At 42.4% G+C, this 17,207-nt stretch overlaps 1 protein-coding gene and 1 non-coding gene across 2 annotated transcripts in view; one reads left to right on the top strand and one right to left on the bottom strand.

Annotated features, from left to right (window-relative positions):
- Positions 1–344: 344 nt before the first annotated feature.
- The window catches only part of LOC133865608 (DENN domain and WD repeat-containing protein SCD1), a 53,699-nt gene continuing 36,836 nt past the window's right edge, over positions 345–17,207 (top strand). The window contains exons 1-8 of the mRNA XM_062302026.1: positions 345–652; positions 813–906; positions 8,113–8,314; positions 8,488–8,629; positions 8,756–8,856; positions 13,141–13,204; positions 13,440–13,553; positions 16,896–17,116. Of these exons, the coding sequence (XP_062158010.1) occupies positions 479–652; positions 813–906; positions 8,113–8,314; positions 8,488–8,629; positions 8,756–8,856; positions 13,141–13,204; positions 13,440–13,553; positions 16,896–17,116 (1,112 nt within the window). The 5' untranslated portion in view covers positions 345–478. The remainder of the gene's footprint in view (positions 653–812; positions 907–8,112; positions 8,315–8,487; positions 8,630–8,755; positions 8,857–13,140; positions 13,205–13,439; positions 13,554–16,895; positions 17,117–17,207) is intronic.
- On the bottom strand, positions 15,240–15,360 carry LOC133867510 (5S ribosomal RNA). The gene has a single exon (XR_009900069.1). It is a non-coding gene; the product is annotated as a 5S ribosomal RNA (ribosomal RNA).

The following is a 17,207-nucleotide window of genomic DNA, read 5'->3' as shown; positions in this document are numbered from 1 at the left end:
AAATTCCTCAAATTACTTTAAAAATCCATAACATGCTTGAAAATCTATGGACGTAACAAAAACTTGATGCACACAAGTGTGCAAAGGGCACACCCTTGCACCATGGCTCGAAAATTCGTAGTGTCCGTGTTGAAGTAACTTATCCTTAAATGACGCCAAGTGTAGTTTACAACACAGAACTTTTGAATTTTTATTTTGTAATGCGCTTTCTTTTTGCTTTTGAAAAGTAAATAAAAAGAAGTTGTATGATGTTTTAAAATTTGCTTTTTTTTTTTTTTTTTTTTTTTTTTTTTTTTTTTTTTTTTGGGGTCCTCCATTGGCAAACTTCTCTTACCACTACAAATCTCCACAACCCAAACCAGACTCCCCCAAGATAACGAAAATGCAAACGAGTCCTCATCAAATCTTGTGCCGATCCATCAAATTCAGATTCATATAGAACTAGATCTCAGACACACACTAATAAGGTTTGACAACAATGGCTCGGATCTTTGAGTACTTTGTGGTGTGTGGGATCGGTCCGGAGATTCGAACCCTGGACGGGAACAAGGGCTTTCATGGAGCCGGCGTCTTCTACCTACCATTTCTGGTCGACCAGTACCCTCCGCTCAACCACTCTCTCTACCCTCCTCTGCCTCCTCAGCTCTCCACCGTAAGTACCACAACCAACAACACAAGCTCAACGCGTTTTCGCCCATTCTGTTTTTGTTTTGAGTTGAATTTTGGTGCTTAATTGTTCTTGACAAATTGAATTTATTATTCCCTTGGACCTTCGTGGAATTTTCAAAGTAATGTTGGGGCTACGATTGCAGTGTGTTCTACCAGCTGGAGTGGAGTTTTACTCATCGGGCTTTGACGCCAATGATGCTTCAACTTTTCCGAGGAGCTATCCGATCGTTTTAACCGGTGCGTCTAAAATAATCGCTAGTCTTATACGTTGCTTGAATTTAAGAGCTTTTAAACGTTTCTCTTTGGTTCTTTAGATCCTAGTTTGTATAATTTACTCTTGGTGTGCATTGGATTTTTTCGGTTATTAGATTTGTAACAAGACCTTAGATATCTGTGTAACATGGCTCGGAAACTAGGACAATGTGATCTTAGCCATATGCACGAGTTGCTTGGTTAGCTTCGAATTAGCCTTATTACTTAGATAATTATGGGCTTGGAATTTGAGAATGCACATGGAACTGTCGAAATAAGATGATAAGGAAATTTTTGTCCCTATTTTCTTAACCCATGAGCTACATTTTGTCATTTTTCTGTAGAGTGACCATCTTGGTTGTGCATTTTGTTTGTTTCTTTTGTGACTAAAGCTGTGCATTCTGTTTAGCGTTTACCTTGACACTAGTTGCTGCCCTATCAATGTGCATGTGCAACTCCATTGCTCTTATTTGTAGGCATTTTTGGCCTACTCCTCCCAGTATGTAGGAGATTTATAATCTCTTAAATTCCTTGTTGCTCCTTTTGTCCTTATCGTAAAAATGGATGCACATAAAGCTTTTTGTTTTGGTCAATTCCTAGCCTAGTCGGGCCTGTCTAAACAAAATGTTCTTTTGGCATGAATTTCTTGCCCTGTATGTGCCACCTTGTCCTCCTCCCGTAACTCTTTCATTAGGGAACTTGCTTTTGTTCCTAGTCTTCTCTCACCTTTACTGCACATTCCTTACTAAAGTTCCCCAATTTCCTGTCTTACTTCACTGTCATTTGTCCTCTGTGCCAAATATTGTTTTTTTTTTTCCCCAAGTAATTATTGCTCATTCCTTCAGGTAGGGTCCAAAGTGGTCTTGGTCTTCCACATCTTTGAGTGCAATGTTTATTACTCTCTACAAATCAATTCTTCTCTTGAAGTTTAAAGTGGATTTTGTTACTCAATTCTCCTCAAAGTTTTTTGGGTTCATACTTGTGAGTTCTTTTTAACCTTCTTGTACTTATTATGTTCTTTTAAGCTATAACTCATATAGTGTTCTGACAATTGTAGTTGCCAGAGCCAACAGGTCTGGCTCCACTCTTTGTAATTGTGCTATAGGTTACATCTGAATTTTGTTTTCTTGAAGTGTAACCTTATCTCTGGATACTCTATTTGTCTTGATACACAACTTAGACTAGTAGGCACTTGTGTTACTCTCCTGTTTAGCCCCAAGTTGGCCTTGTCCTTGAACTTTATAAGCACTATTTTCTAGCCATCTGGTAGTGCAAGTTTGCAAGTACACAGGAAGTATACACAGGAACAACCAAACCAGTCCACATAGAGAAACCCAATAAACCCGCAAGAACCTAAAACCGTCAAACCTGAACCCACATGAAGCACTCGAGTCTACATAAAATGAGCCTTGCCTTTCCATCTCCGAGAGGACTCGTTAGCATTGCCATAGTTGATGGAGCTTTTCAAATTCAACAGCTCTCTCCTGCCTTTAGACTTAGGACGCACAACCTTTGTTTCCCGATGAAAATCCTCTTCCATGGCATCCAGAATAGCCAAGGACAGATCCTCGTCCTCTTCACCATCCCATGCCCAATCTAGGGGGCATGTTGGACAAAAGAACACCCAGAGGATGAGGGGATACTCCATCTTCCCCATCCCAAAGCTCGTCGCTTTGATCCCACACAACAAACCTCTCCAGACGGGCCAAAACCTACCGGCCACTGCTGGGACTGGATCAAATTGTTCACCCTAAAGTCCACACCCTTATCCGCTGTTGGGGTGACACAACTACTCAAAGGGGAGGAATCCATGCCACCCCATCTTCCTTAATAACCAGAGACGATGCCGATGCGACCGACATTGTAGGCAAGAGAATGGAATTAACTTGCGTACTCGGTTTGAGAAATCCCCTCGCTGGAGAAGTATGCTTAACAACAGCCTTCACAAAAACTGCCACACCACCCAAATTCGGCACTGGCTGTGTTGCATCCAGCGACTTAGATACCAACTTCGAGCTCTGCAATGGCTTAGACACCATTGGGAACAAGGGTTCTCCTAGCTTTGTCGCAGGGGTGTCACCCGAGAGAGGAGTCTAAGGTATCCCACTTGCAATATCTTTTTTTTTGATAAGTAAGAAGATTTTATTAAAAAAGCGTAAAGCGCCCTAAGTACACAGGAAGTATACAGAGGAACAGCTCAGCTAGCCCACAAAAACAAAGGAAAACCCAAATACAAAGAGAGGCCCCAAAAACCCAAAGGTAAGCCCCCAACATACACCCAAGAAACAAAAGAAGCAACCCACACACCCAACAATCACCCAACAAACAAAAGAAGCTCCCCAAATACAAAAACAACCCCTACCAAGCACCCAAACCTACCCCGAAAGCCCCCAAACTAAAACTCCCTACATCATGAGAGCTTTTCCTTTCCCACGCTTGGAGGAAGTGTTAGCATCACCATAATTGATAGAGCTCTTCAAATTCAGAAGCTCCCTCTTGCCTTTTGTCTTTTGGCGAGCAATCATTTTGTCCCGATGGATATCTTCTTCCAAGGCATCCAAAATAGCCAAAGACTCCTCATCTTGAACACCATCCATCTCCCAGTCCAATGGTAACCCCTCCCAAAAATCATCGTCCTTCTCCCAAACAGCAAGCTCCCCATTTAGATCAAACCCAACAGGCCAATTCCGAGAAGGAGAAAATCCATTGCCCTCTACGGGTGGAGGGCAGCTTGGGGGGGAGGGAAGACTTCCCACTCCAACATCCTTGACCACCCGAGACGGAGGATTGAGAAACCCCTTCCGAAGGAAGCTTTTCTTCTCTGAACCCGCAGATTTCTTCACTGGAGGCTCTGTAACTGAACCCTTCCATACAGACGTCTTCGAAGCTTCCAGAGAGTCAGCTAGCAACACCTCGTTCCATTTCACAGAATGGCCTACCCTTAGATCTCTAGCCTTTTTGTAGTATCTCTGGAAAGGCTTGGAAGGTTGCAAAACAGGAAAAGAACGGATCTTCTCTCCCAGCTCAACCGCGCCTGATGGAGAAGGAAAATCGGCCATCCCAGTACCAGCCCCGATTGAAGAGAATGGAAGAGAGGCGTGAACAGAAACCACTTTAGACCTAACCGGAATCGGTGCGACGTCCATGGACGCCGGAGGTAGCAAATCCAGAGCCGGCGAAGGGGGGAAAACGAAAGGGGAGGGAGACATGGCGGGAACGACCGCCGGAAACGACCCACATCCAGAACTTGGCACCTCCTGACCCACCCCATAAACTGCCGCCGTCGATATCTCTGGCCGAAGAAAACTCCCGCGAACGGCCGTCGAAGTCGAACCCAACAAACCTTTCGGCTGCAGCAAAACTTTAGGTTTAGGTCTTGGTCTCGGAATGAACCGACCCAAACGGAAGCCTTTGCGAAAAAGACCCTTCCTAGACCCAGAGGACCGCCCCAACCTTCTCCCAAAAACCCGGCCCAAAGCCAAATATAAACTAACGAGCAAGTTTCTCCACGTGTGCAAGTTCAAATTCAAAAAAAACCCCCTATCTGGAAAAACCCCACCTCGTGCAGAGAAACTCGGATGACGAAGCTGCTTACCCATCGGACAAAGAGGTTTGTCCAAATCCAACGGACCATCAGGAGGGGTCACCTTCACAGGGAAAGGCGTCACCTTTGCTGCCGGCACCGGAGCCGAACTCACCACTGTCGCATATGAAGGCCCCGACCTATCGACAGAACAGCCCAGCGTATCCCCTTCCTTCTTCCCACCCAGACTGTCCGTCGCAACCGAGGACCACCTCCCACAACCCACCGCAGCAGAGAGAAAGGCAGAAATCTTACTCAACTCCCCGGAAAACTTGCGCCAGCCCCAACCTCCGCGACCCTCCGGGATCAGAACGAACCCTCTCCGACCTCCCAACCCAAACACCGCCGCCTCTAAGAACTGGCCGTCTTTATTGCCACCCCTCCGAGCAATCAACAACTTCGGTCCTTCCCTGTAAGACTTGATAAACTCTTGTTCTCCAGGAAAGCCCAAAAGTGTTTCCATCGTCGAAGCAAGCCATGCAGAACACTGGGAGCTTAGAACGACCGCTCCATGGAAGCCCTGACGCTTCTCCTCCACCCGCACCACCGACGCCCCCTCCAAGACCGAAAGGACAAAGGATTTTGACTCCACAAGGAATCTCCTCTCCATTACGGCACACCCAAGCCCAGAAAACCAACCCAGCACGGAAACGCATACTCGCCGGAGAAAACAGAACCCCACCAGCTAAGCACCCTACCGAAAAAAGGAACCACCCACAAAAGAACAAGAGGCACGATGCGCAAACCCGAGTGACTGGAACGAGGAACGGAGGAGGAACCTAGCTTGACGCGCTCGCACGCGCCGTCGCTAGGCAGAGAGAGAGAGAGAGATGGGGAGGTTGATGCTTAGAATCGGTGACTCCAAGATAATCTGTATTAAATAAATAATATTGTATTGTAAAAGGTAAACTTGGATATCGATTTAATGCCATTTTTGTGAGATAGTAAATTGGTAAAGTTCTTCACATGATTTCTTTAGGTTTTAATGAAATCCTCATTAGGTTCCATAGTGTCTCCCCACTTGCAATATCTGACTTCAATGCCTAACATAATTTGCAAAAAGAATCTCATCCAATTGCACAGCTCAGCCATCCTTAGCCTATAGTAACTTTGAAATGGCTTAGACACTGATGACATTAGGACAGAGGAACCTCTCTCCCAACTCAGCCGCCCTTGAGCAAGAGCCACCAGAAAAAATGGAATTTGCGAGGGGGAGGATTGCTCACTCCGAAGATCCTGATTAACACCCAAAGCAACGTCCCCTGAAGGAATAGAATCGAAAGCAACAAACCCAACGACAGTACTTACCGGTGCCGGTGAAGACCCCTCAGATCTGAGGGAAGCTTACAAAGACTCTAGAGATAGCACCTCCAATCTAACTGGTTGCTGAGATGCTGAAGAAGGACTAGAGCTCATCGGGTCACGAGCAGTGGATGCTCTGAGATTCCCTACTTGGCCTGAAGGCCCATGCCCAATCCCTAAGGATTGATGAGAAAAATTGGATGTGGGCTTAAAGCCCTGGCTCACCTCCTTCCAGTCCCGATTGAGTGGAAGGATGGGCTTCTTGCTGCCTTCCTTAGCCCTAAAGCCTATGGGCTTCAAACCCAACCCAGTAAAGCAACCCATATAGGCAGATAGCCTCTGACCTGGTCTAGCTCATAACAAAAGACCTAGAATCTTCTTCAGCTAGCGAATGAATATACTGGCCTTCAAATCTTTCTTCTTCTTCATTGCTACGTTGGGTAAAGCCACTGATGAACCAGAGACCCCTAGCTCGTACTAGAAGAGGTTCAACGTCATTCTCACCTCCTCACAACCAGTCGCCAACACTGACAGAAGCAGATCGAGATGAGTTGCGGACACCATCTTCAACCTCACAGTCTTCACATTGTCTTTGTGCCCTGAGCGAAGCACTGCCGTAAAAGATTGACCGGACAAAACACCCCCATTTTGTTCCCCTCTAGTGACAGCGCCTCAATAACCAGCGAGCGATCCTTAGCTTCAAGAAACGTAAGCGTCTGCCGTAGCTCACCCACAACCCGAGACCAGCCCCGTCTTTCACTGCCTTAAGGGAGCCAAATAACCCCTTTATGGCCACCCTCAGGGTAGGTAGCTACCTCAACGTAACGACTGGCCTTGTTACCACCCTCACGAATCATTAAGGCTTTCATGTCTTCGCGGAAGGATGTGACGAATTCCTTCTTCATTGGTGCCTTCAGTGCCTCCTCAACCATAGCCATCAGCCATGCAGAACATTGAGTACCCAGGGAAATAAACCCATAGAACCCTTTCCTCTTTTCCTCCAAGCGAAGCTTAGATGCCTCTGCCTTTACCGTAAAGGGATAGAGAAGCGGCGCTCCATCTCAGCCTTATCAGAAGAGCCTCAAGATGAAACACCATGGAGACATACCCTCGCAGCAACCCCTCGGAGAAGACAAACCAGACTGAAAGCTAACCCCAAAAAATACTCCGATGGGTGATCCGATGACCCCTAGCGGTATGCGTCAAACTCCACTGGACAACGAGCTCTAGAAAAGCAAGACAGATCAAAACCCTAGCGTGATGCTCCTCCACGCGCCATCTTTTGGGTGGAGAGAGAAGAAGAGAGTCGTGGGAAGAGGAGAGAGGCAAGAGCCTTTTTTACTTGCTGGGTGGAATTTGAAAGGAGACCTTTACGAAAGAAGGAGAAAGATTGAGACCTTTACAACTAATCTTCCATCCCATTGCATTATCTTTTCTAAAATTCACTGCACATAATTCTAGGCACATATGTTTTGTGATGCTTTTTCTTAACAACCTGGCCAGCTTTGGTCAATTTTAGTGAACTTCCTATTCTTTAAGGCAGAATATCATCTTTCTTTGTCAAAGTGGTTCCATGTTCATGTTTGAAAGCTGATTTGAATTGGTGTAAAATTTATGCCTTTTAATTGAAGAAGTAACTACTGTGGTTTAGTCTAAAGCTTTGTTTGTTTCAATGTAAAATGTTTTATGAGGGAAAATATTTTCTGGGAAAAACAAGTGTGTTCAATTGTTTGATGGAGGCATGGAAAATGTGTCGAAAACATTTTTTGGTGTTTGGTTAGGATGAAAATCATTTGCACACATTTGCCACCCATTTGCTTAAGACCATCACAAATTGTCCAATTAATCAAGAAAGAAACATAGAATAACTCATGGCTAGTGGGGGCTGTGAAGGGAGGAGGGGAGTTGTGTGACACCCAGGGGATAGGGGAAGTTGTGGGTGTGGGTTTTGCAAGAGGGAGGGGGAGGGGGAGGGGGAGGCGGGCCAGTATTCTGGCATCTTGTGGAGAATAGTTTACGTTTCTTAAAAAGCATAAGGTAAAGGGAGTTGCATTAACCTGAAATTCATCTACGTTGACCCAAATTTTCCATCCATCCCAAACACTTGAAAATAAGGAAAATGTTTGACGTTGAAAAACATGAAGCCTAATGGTTTCTGGTTTTTGTCAATGGTTAGAGTTTACTTTCTTGTAGTTGTTCATTGACCTGTTATTGTTTTCTTTAAATTCGTTGTCATGTGTCTATTCTTATGCCTGATTAATTGTTTAAAGATATTATTTTTTCTTTAAATGAAAAACTTGATGCAGAGGGTGACGGGTCAAAAATATATGTTAGTTGCATTGCTTTTCGGGATCCAGTCAGTGAAGACATTGCTGAAGCTTACCATATACCAGCAAATTCTTTTGCTGACAAATGTATCTGTTTTGTTTCGCGCTTGCCCAGTTTCCATGTCCTCAGAAATGCTCTTGAGGAGCTATATGCACTTTGCTTTTCCCCAAATGGGAGTAGGTATGTGTCCTTTAGTGCTAAATTCTTGATTGTGTGGTATGGGTCAGCATGAAAGTGGGACCTAAATATTGTCTACAACATTGCATCTGCGTGTGTGTGTCCATTTGAAAAATGAAATCTATGGTATTCTTTTCTATTGTAATTAATTGTCCTCGGCTCCACAACAATTTCAGCAAGCCATTATGGGATGTTATAGCACATGTAGTGTCAAATGTACCTTTGCCTACCCCTGGAAAGCATCGAGTTTTATTTGCTATAGAGAATTGTCTGCTTTCTGTGGAGGCTCCTCCTAAAGATGGTCTTCCCCATGGTGATGTATGACCCTCTAGTTCTTTTTGTTTTCTTAGCTGTGCGCAGCTTCCTTTTGCCAGCAGTGTGATTTGGTAGTTGTGGAAAAATAACATTATCAATTGTTAACCATTCTCTATTTCATGGATGCAGATATCATTTCAGCCACTAGTGCAGTGCTTGGATGTTGACAACTTAATTAAACTTTTTACAGCTGTGTTGCTTGAGAGGAGGATTTTGCTACGATCAAACAAGTACTCCTCTGACCTAACATAATCGATATTGTTTCTAGTGAAAGCTAAATTATGATCATTTTCACTTTTGATTCAGTGTTGCTTTTATCAACGACAACTAGTTGTTGCCTCAGTTGTCATGGTTTTTTTCAGATCATTAAGTGATTTATGGATGATTCCTATAACTAGTATAACATCGCATTCTAGTTGTTTTCCTTTTTTTGTTTGAGCACTTATAGGACTGTTTGCATTGCTCCTGTATTTGCAATTTTTGTTTCCTGCTTGATTTTAGGTAGTGGCACACGCGCAAAACTTTAATATGGCTTTCCATGTTGGCACTTATTGAGAAGATAGATTAATTGCATTTTGCATGTAGTGTTACAACTTATCAGATTTTCCTTCAGATCTTGGTAAAATAGAATGTAAACCACCATATCTGTAGTTATTCATTGTGAAAGTGTTCCTTTGGAGAGTGTAGGGCTTTTCTGTTGGGTGATAGTGCCTATCTGTACTCATGGATTCCGATATGTATTGCAATTCAACTTATCAGTGACAAACTATCAAGAGTATGTATGATACAACTTTGGTGTGAAGTATATTCTGTTGAACACTCGTGTTTCTGTTCGTTAAACATAATTAATCTATGTAAGCATATGATGGTTTGCCAATTTAATAATTCCATTAATGTTTTCAAGTATTCTACTTTTTTATTTTTTATATTATAGAATGGTTTTGTTTTCAATGTTTATGTTGCACTGGTGTATCTTTGCATTTGCAACCCTAAGGGGTAGCTCAATCAGTTGGGGACTACGCTTCATGAAGCAGAGGTCACTAGTTCGAATCTTCTTTTCCTTTTCCCCTTAGGACCAATTACTTATTTTAAAAAAAAAAACTTCTATATCTTTGCATTTTATATGCCCCATTTTTTTTAAACATCATGTATTTCCCTTGCTAGAAAGTTAGAAGACAGACTCGTAGGAAAAAGGTAAAATAATAAGAGGACATGGTTGATTGGTGTTCTCTTCCTCGGCAGCGCATGTAGGCGTGTTCGTTATTTGCTTGTTTTTTAGAGCTTTGTTAGATTTCTAATTTGCTTGGACGTTGAGCAATGGGGATGTGTCGATGGTGTTCAATCGAATCCAAAACATTTAAGTTGGCAGTGGAGGGAAATTCTTATGGGGTTTGGATTATTGAAAGCTGCAGGTGCGTCTTGTGCTTTGTTTTCTTGGGTAGAACTGACTGTCTGTGGTTGCTACCCACCGTAGAACAACACGAGGTAGTGGAAGACTTGGTAACAACAATCAGAAGCTTCTACGTCTTCTGACCAAAAGATAAAGCAAGCCCGCAGGCTTAAAAGAGCAATAAACTCCACAGAGTATTTGAGAAATTCTGAGATTTGATAATAATTCAATGGTTTTCTATTACATTGCAAACAAACCCATAAATAGTAGAGAAAGTAAACCTATTCCTAGTATTGAAAGTCTCAAATTGAGCTCCCTCATAGAGACGTTGAAACGAGCCTTTAAGGATGTGGCTAGCTAATTTATAGTGGTTGGACTTGGGAGCGCTCAGGTTTTGGGGCCCGATGCTAAAGCAGGTCCATCCAATCATTTTCTGAAGCCTGCTAATAAAGCAGGCCCTTCCAAGGCTCATTTGGCCCATGTGGATCGTGACATCAAGGGGAAAGCTCTGCAGGGCTTGGGGAGAAAATTCTCTAGCCTGTTTGCTTTGGACCCGCAGTCAGTCTCCAACAAAAAGTGTTCAAACCCATCTCTGATTCATCGGGCTTGGGCGTAAAGATGGGCTCGGGTTCCCAACAACCCGGTGGTCACAAGGCTGGTCGCCTAGGCAGGGTGGTTTTAGAGTCTTGCAAGCTGCCGCCACCGTGTCGGGAGGGTAGCTCGGCAAGGTGTAGTGACCCTTACGGTAAGACCAACACCAGTGGTCCTTTTCACCGTGATCTAGTCTTTGCTGAGGAGATGGCAGTGTTTGGAACTGTGGGTACAGCCCATCCCCGTGTGGTTGAGCCTCTATTCATACCAATCTTCTTGCCGATTGTCCTGCCCAGAACCTGCCAGTTGCAATGAACTTGACAGGGTTCCTACTCCAGAAGGAGGCTACAGTGTCTGGAGATGGTAGTGCTGGTGGTCCTTCCCAAATCAGAGTCCCAGAACTGGCCAACAGCTCTGAAATCCCTGGTGGTCCTGCCCGAGAAGGAGGTGGTAGGTGTCCAGAGTTGTCGGTACAGCCCATCCTCCTGTGGCTGAGCTTCTGGTGCTACCTATTCCTCTTCTTAGTGGTCTGCCTAGAACTTGCCGGTAGCTCTAAATTCACCGGTGCTCCTGCCTGAGAAAGAGGTGGTAGTGTATGTATGGAGTGGTGGGTACAACCCACTCCCCCATGGTTGGGCTTTTGTTGTTGGTGCTTTCCTCCCATGTAGACCTTGTCGCTGATCCTATTGCTTGCTCTCCCTTGGGTCTTTTGGGGGAGGTTAGTCCTGTTCTGCCTACTTTTTTCGGAATGGAGTTGGGTAGTGTTGGAAGCAATATTTAGTTTGTGCTCGAGTCGGATTCTTGCCTAGTTGTGGATCTTCTCAATAGTGAGGAAGCCTTGTTCTGTACTCTCCTAAGGTAATATTCCCTTGCTTTGGTGGGGAATCGTTTTTGGTCGAAGTATTTAGATTGGGTTTTGCAAAGAACAAATGAAATTCATCATGTGGTGGGGGTTTCGTGTATGAGCTATGAGGAGCAGTTTATGGCAATTTTGATAGTTATTGAAGTAGGTCGTCCTCAAATGGTGTTGGGTTCCACTTCTAAACTTGGTAGCAAAGGCATTATGCTCTGTAAATTATGATTCTAAATTTGAGACTTTTAGTCGTGCTAGTGGAAAGGAGAGGGGTTATTCACTTTCTAATCAAGCCTAAAATCTTACGTTGGAATGTGAAAGAACTAAATGAGTGGGACAAAGGCCTATGGGTGAGAAATTTACTTATAGAATGGAAAGTTGACATTGTATGTTTTCAAGAAACAAAGTGGGAGGTAATGTCTTGGAGAGTAGTGCGTAGCTTGTGGGGTTGCCATCATCTTGAATGGTGTTGTTTGGATTCCAGAGGGGCTTTAGGTGGCGTTTTGATTATGTCGGATTGTAGGGTAGTGGAAAAGATTGACGAGTGTGTGGGGGAGTTCACCCTAGTTGTTACCTTCAGAACTGTGGAAGATCATTTCATCTGAGCCTTTACGGGTGTCTATGGCCCTAATTCTGATTGGGATAGAAGGCTTCTTTGGGACAAGTTGGCTGGCTTGCTCAGTTGGTAGAACTTTCCTTGGTGTGTTAGGGGTGATTTTAACGTCTCCTGGTTCCTCAAGGAGAGATTGGGAGTAGCATGCTTATGCCCATCTATGATGGAGTTCTCTGATTTCATTTTTATCAGGGCTTGATGGACCTCCCTCTTGTTGGTGGCACTTCTACTTGGTCGAATAATTGGGAGTCTCCCTCTTGGTCCAGGATTGACAGATTTCTTGTTTCTTCGGCTTAGGAAGATCTATTTTTGGGTTTGTCCTAGGGAAGGCTTCCTATGCTATGATCGGATCATTTCTACTTCTCCTTTACTCTGGTGACTTTAATAGGGGATGTAGGTATTTAAAATTTGAGAACATGTGGCTGAAGTCTGAAGGTTTTTTCAATAGGGTGAAACAGTGGTGGTACTCTTATCAGTTCTAAGGCTCTCCAAGCCTTGTTGTGGCCAGCAAGCTCAAGGCCTTGAAAGTTGATTTAAGGAAATGGAATGAGGAGGTGCTTAGTGATGTAGGGAGAAAGAAAAAGATCCTTTGGAAAGAGGTATGTGCAGTGTTTGATCAATCCATCCTCAATAATGAGTGATTTGGTTCATTTTGTTGTCAAAGAAATGACGGCCTACGGTCTAATTAGACATAAGTCCCTAGATAAAGCTGAATGGTATGCCAGGAAAAAGGCCTTTTTTCAATTCTAGAATTCATTTTTTTCCCTGAAGGCAATGATCAATCCCCTCTTAACATTTTTTTTTTTCCTGTGTCCTTGCAGAAATATTGTGCTTCCTTGAGATTCTTTCTACTGTTATCTTGAATGTTAGCTGCTATTTGTGTAATATTGAATTAATGCCTATTCTGATAATAATTCTTCATCACCTTATAAATTATACTTTTCTTTGTCTCAGTTGTATAACATTTTGTATTTAGCTTGACCAATTTCATAATGATCAGTTAGATTGTTATCAGCCTAGCTATGAAGATCCTGTGTATAAGTTGTCATCTCTTTTGTCTTTGCTAGGTATTCGCTTTTAACTCTTGTATCAGAGGCCATATGTCATTTAATTTATCCATTTCGGTGGCAGGTGAGGCTTTATATTTTGAAGTCAATTACTCTTTCATTTGCAATGTTTCCCTTATATATGTTTTGTTGGTTTCTGTTATTCTGCCGGCATAATTTCTTATGAGTTATATCATGGCTAGAAATGTCTTTTAACCTGTTATTCATTTAATAGTGGATGATCAAATGCTATACTGTTTCCTTTTTGTGATTCTTTTAATAAATTCTCATCTAATCTTGGTATGTTTGTTGTGCTGAAGCATGTCTACATTCCATTACTATTTTTCAGTGGAGTAGACTATATTGATGCTCCTACGCCATATATGATGGGTCTTCATTCAGGTGTTGATACGTCTGCTCTGACAATGGATGGCGTAAGTTATTTTATATAAAATTCTATTCTTCTCTTATTAATTACCATTTCCTGGTATTCATCTCATGATATTCTAATCTAAGGCTGCAGTATTTCTTCCGTTCTGTCCCACCAGAATCAGCCCGACTAATTGGCTGCTTTAAGCAACACTTAATTTAACTGCTTATTGGACATATGACCCCCCCCCCCCCCCCCCCCCCCCCCCCCAACCTTTTTTTTTTTCCCGGAAATATGACACTCATATTTTAGGAAAGAGAGCAAAGCACTTGAATTTTTTTTTTGATAAGTAATTGCAATTATATAAAAAGCGCAGAGGGGCGCAACCCTTATACACGGGAAGTATACAAGAGAACCTCTAATAGGGACGAACAGAGAATAAATTTAAAAATTCTACATAAGTAAAAGAACTCAAACTATGATGGGGCGCTATCCAAAAATATAAAGTATTGAGCAACCGCTTCCGAAGCTCCACCATGGATGTCTCTACATCTTCAAACAGCCTAGCATTCCGCTCCCTCCAGATACACCACAGCAAGCATAAAGGAGCTAACCGCCAAGCCTCAATAGCAAGACCACCCCCAAGCGCCGCCCCCCAACTATTCAGCAACTCCAACACCGTACGTGGCATAACCCACTCGACCCCAAATAAAGTAAGGACAAAGCTCTAAAGAGCCTGGGCTACCTCACAGTGAAGCAACAAGTGATCAATAGACTCCCCACTCTTCTTACATAAACAACACCACTCAATTACTATCACCTTCCTCTTACGCAAGTTATCATGCGTCAAAATTTTGCCCAAAGCAGCTGACCAAACGAAGAAGGCCACCCTAGTTGGAGCCTTAACACGCCAAATATTCTTCCAAGGAAAACACGGGACAACAGGGCCACATTTCCTAATAAGCTCTTTGTAGAAGGATCTCAACTCAAATAGACCTTTTCTAGAGGGATTCCACACTAACCTGTCACCCTCCCCATGTCGAGCCGAACTGGAGTATAGACGATCGAAGAAAGAAATGACCATATCCAACTCCCAATCCTGAATATGTCGCGTGAATAGAATATTCCACTGAATAGCACCATTATGAACCACCAAATTATCTTCTACCGTCGCGTCTTTATTCCTTGCTATATTAAAAAGAGCTGGAAAGCATTGCTCCAAGGATCTATCCCTACACCACCAATCTTGCCAAAAGCTAATATTTGATCCATTCCCCAGTTCAAACCGAACAAAATTACGAAATTCCTCCCACCCCCTCCTAATATGCTTCCATACACCTACTCCAAATGAACCCGAAGCCTCTTTCGAACACCACCCCCCCTTTAAACTCTCAAACTTGGCATCAATCACCAAACGCTATAAAGCCTCTCTCTCCCTACCATATCTCCACAGCCACTTACCCAAGAGAGCTCGATTGAGCTGGATGAAATTGTGAACTCCCAACCCACCTGTAGGCAAAGGTGTGCAAATCTTGTTCCAATTAACTAGAAGAAATTTGGTCTCGTCACCAATGCCACCCCAAAGAAAATCCTTTCGAATTTTATCAAGATGATTAGCCACCCTCACTGGAATAGGAAACAATGATAAATAATAAATGGGGATGTTGGAGAGCGTACTATTAATAAGAGTCAACCGAGCACCCTTCGACAAGTACATCCGCTTCCAACCCGCCAACCTCCTTTAAAACGAGGGGTGCAACACGAGGACTTCCCTGGAGGTCACCCATCCTAGTACTACTCTCGCCCAAGCACGCTTAACTGCGGAGTTCTGATGGGATCCGGTGCATTAGTGCTGGTATTTAACAGCACTTGATTACAGGTAGTTTGTGTCATCTATGGAAAACTGATAAGTTGGAAAAAGATGGTGTTTTTTTTTTACTAATAAATGGTTTCATCACTTACTACATGAGTTGTTTGTGTCATTAGGTAAATTGAAAGTACCCTTATTGAAGTTACATCTATAATAATGTATACAAACAGTGACTTCTCATATTAAGTGGTGTCAATTTAACGGATTACTTTCTGTTAGCATCTTAAGAAATCCCGTAGTTATGCAATGCAACCTTAGGATATTTGAAAGTTTTGAAATAGATTCTGACACTGCACGGATTGGTAAAAGCTGTTTAGTTTTCCTAAGAAAAGTTGGTCTGGTGCCAAATGTAGAAGCAATTTTATATTTCCTTCTTGATTCTCTGGTCTTGGGAAAAATATAAATAGATACTATAGTTTCGTTAGAGTGATCATTTTCTGCAGCCGTTCTTGAGATAGATGAGGTCAATGCCTAGTGTCTATATTTTCCTGCCTTTTTTTCAGCATTCATATGCCCTGGTCTATGCTTTCAGATTAAATCTTTGTGATTCATGTTATAATTTTTTTATTTTTTTGCATTCCAAAGTAGGTATACAATCCACCAAATTTCTGGATCTAGGGTTTTTATTTTTATATTTTTATTAAGTAGCTGTCCTGCACATGGATGCATGTGCAAATGAAAAAATAAGAAAAATAATAAACACAACATGTGAACATATTAAAAGAACAAGAGGTTTTTCTAAAAGGTATTGTTCAAGTGTTGGGAACTTTCACCTATTTCAATTTCTGTTTCTGCTTCCTTTTGGGTCCACATGCAGTTTTGGTTCTGGGATGGGCATGAGTGTTAGTGACCTAGTGTGTGCGTAAAGGCTCCTTCCATCACATTTTGTTGGTCCCTTTCAGGGATTTCTAACTTTACAAGTGAACATTCATTTCAGGTAATAGTGATAATTTACCAAAACTAACTCTCAAAATTTAGAAAAGTTCATTACTAACTTGTTTGCAGAACATTTTTCAAAATTTACCCTCCAAGGAGTAATTTAAGAAATTAAGAAATTTGTATGCTTGACTTTTCTTATTAGACATCTAGTAGGGGACATGAAAAAGTGGGAAGTTGGACTAATTTTGTGGGATGGAGGTAGTACATTATTGATTCACTTCCTATAGTTTAATCATTTGGGATTGGTAGTTTCTAGTCTTGTTTAGAATAGCCTTTTCAATTATTAGTGCGGCGTTGCTAGACAACATAATGTGTTTATTAGTGCATAATATTGTTTCTTACTATGAAAGGAGACATTCAATCTTTAAGCTTAAGCATTATCTTATCAATTATATCTGATAATTGCTGCATTGTTTCTTATTGCTTGCACATGACATTTATTTTGACCTATTCTCTCTCTCTCTCTCTCTCTCTCCCGGTTATGAATTGTTGAAAATGGTGATGAAATATCATAGCATGCGTAAGATACATGCTTATATTACCAAGTTGCTTTCTTGAGCTTAACTCAATTTAATTGGTCATATTTTCCCCTTGTAGGTAGTTGTGGTAGACCTTGAGTACAATCGTATCACCACAACAGAGGAGATTCCCCCTATTCCAGAGCCAGAATTAAGCTCTTTGCGTGGCGAGATTGTGAAGTTATTATATCCAAATGTTGTGGGGATAGATCAGATGAAGAGTGTTATATGTAATTCATTTGAGCAATCACCTATCTGTGGCAAAAAGCCTTGGGGAGAGGATCATGACCTTCAACTTAGGTGATACTTGGATGCCACGTGAAATGTTTATGACTTACTCTTGCTTTCCTAGAGTCAATTGTTTCAGTTTTATGGCATTTACATAAGTATA

This window comes from Alnus glutinosa, chromosome 4 (assembly GCF_958979055.1).
Source record: "Alnus glutinosa chromosome 4, dhAlnGlut1.1, whole genome shotgun sequence".
Classification (NCBI taxonomy): domain Eukaryota; kingdom Viridiplantae; phylum Streptophyta; class Magnoliopsida; order Fagales; family Betulaceae; genus Alnus; species Alnus glutinosa.
Note: the sequence above shows the minus strand (reverse complement) of the source record. Positions and strands in the feature narration are given on the sequence as shown.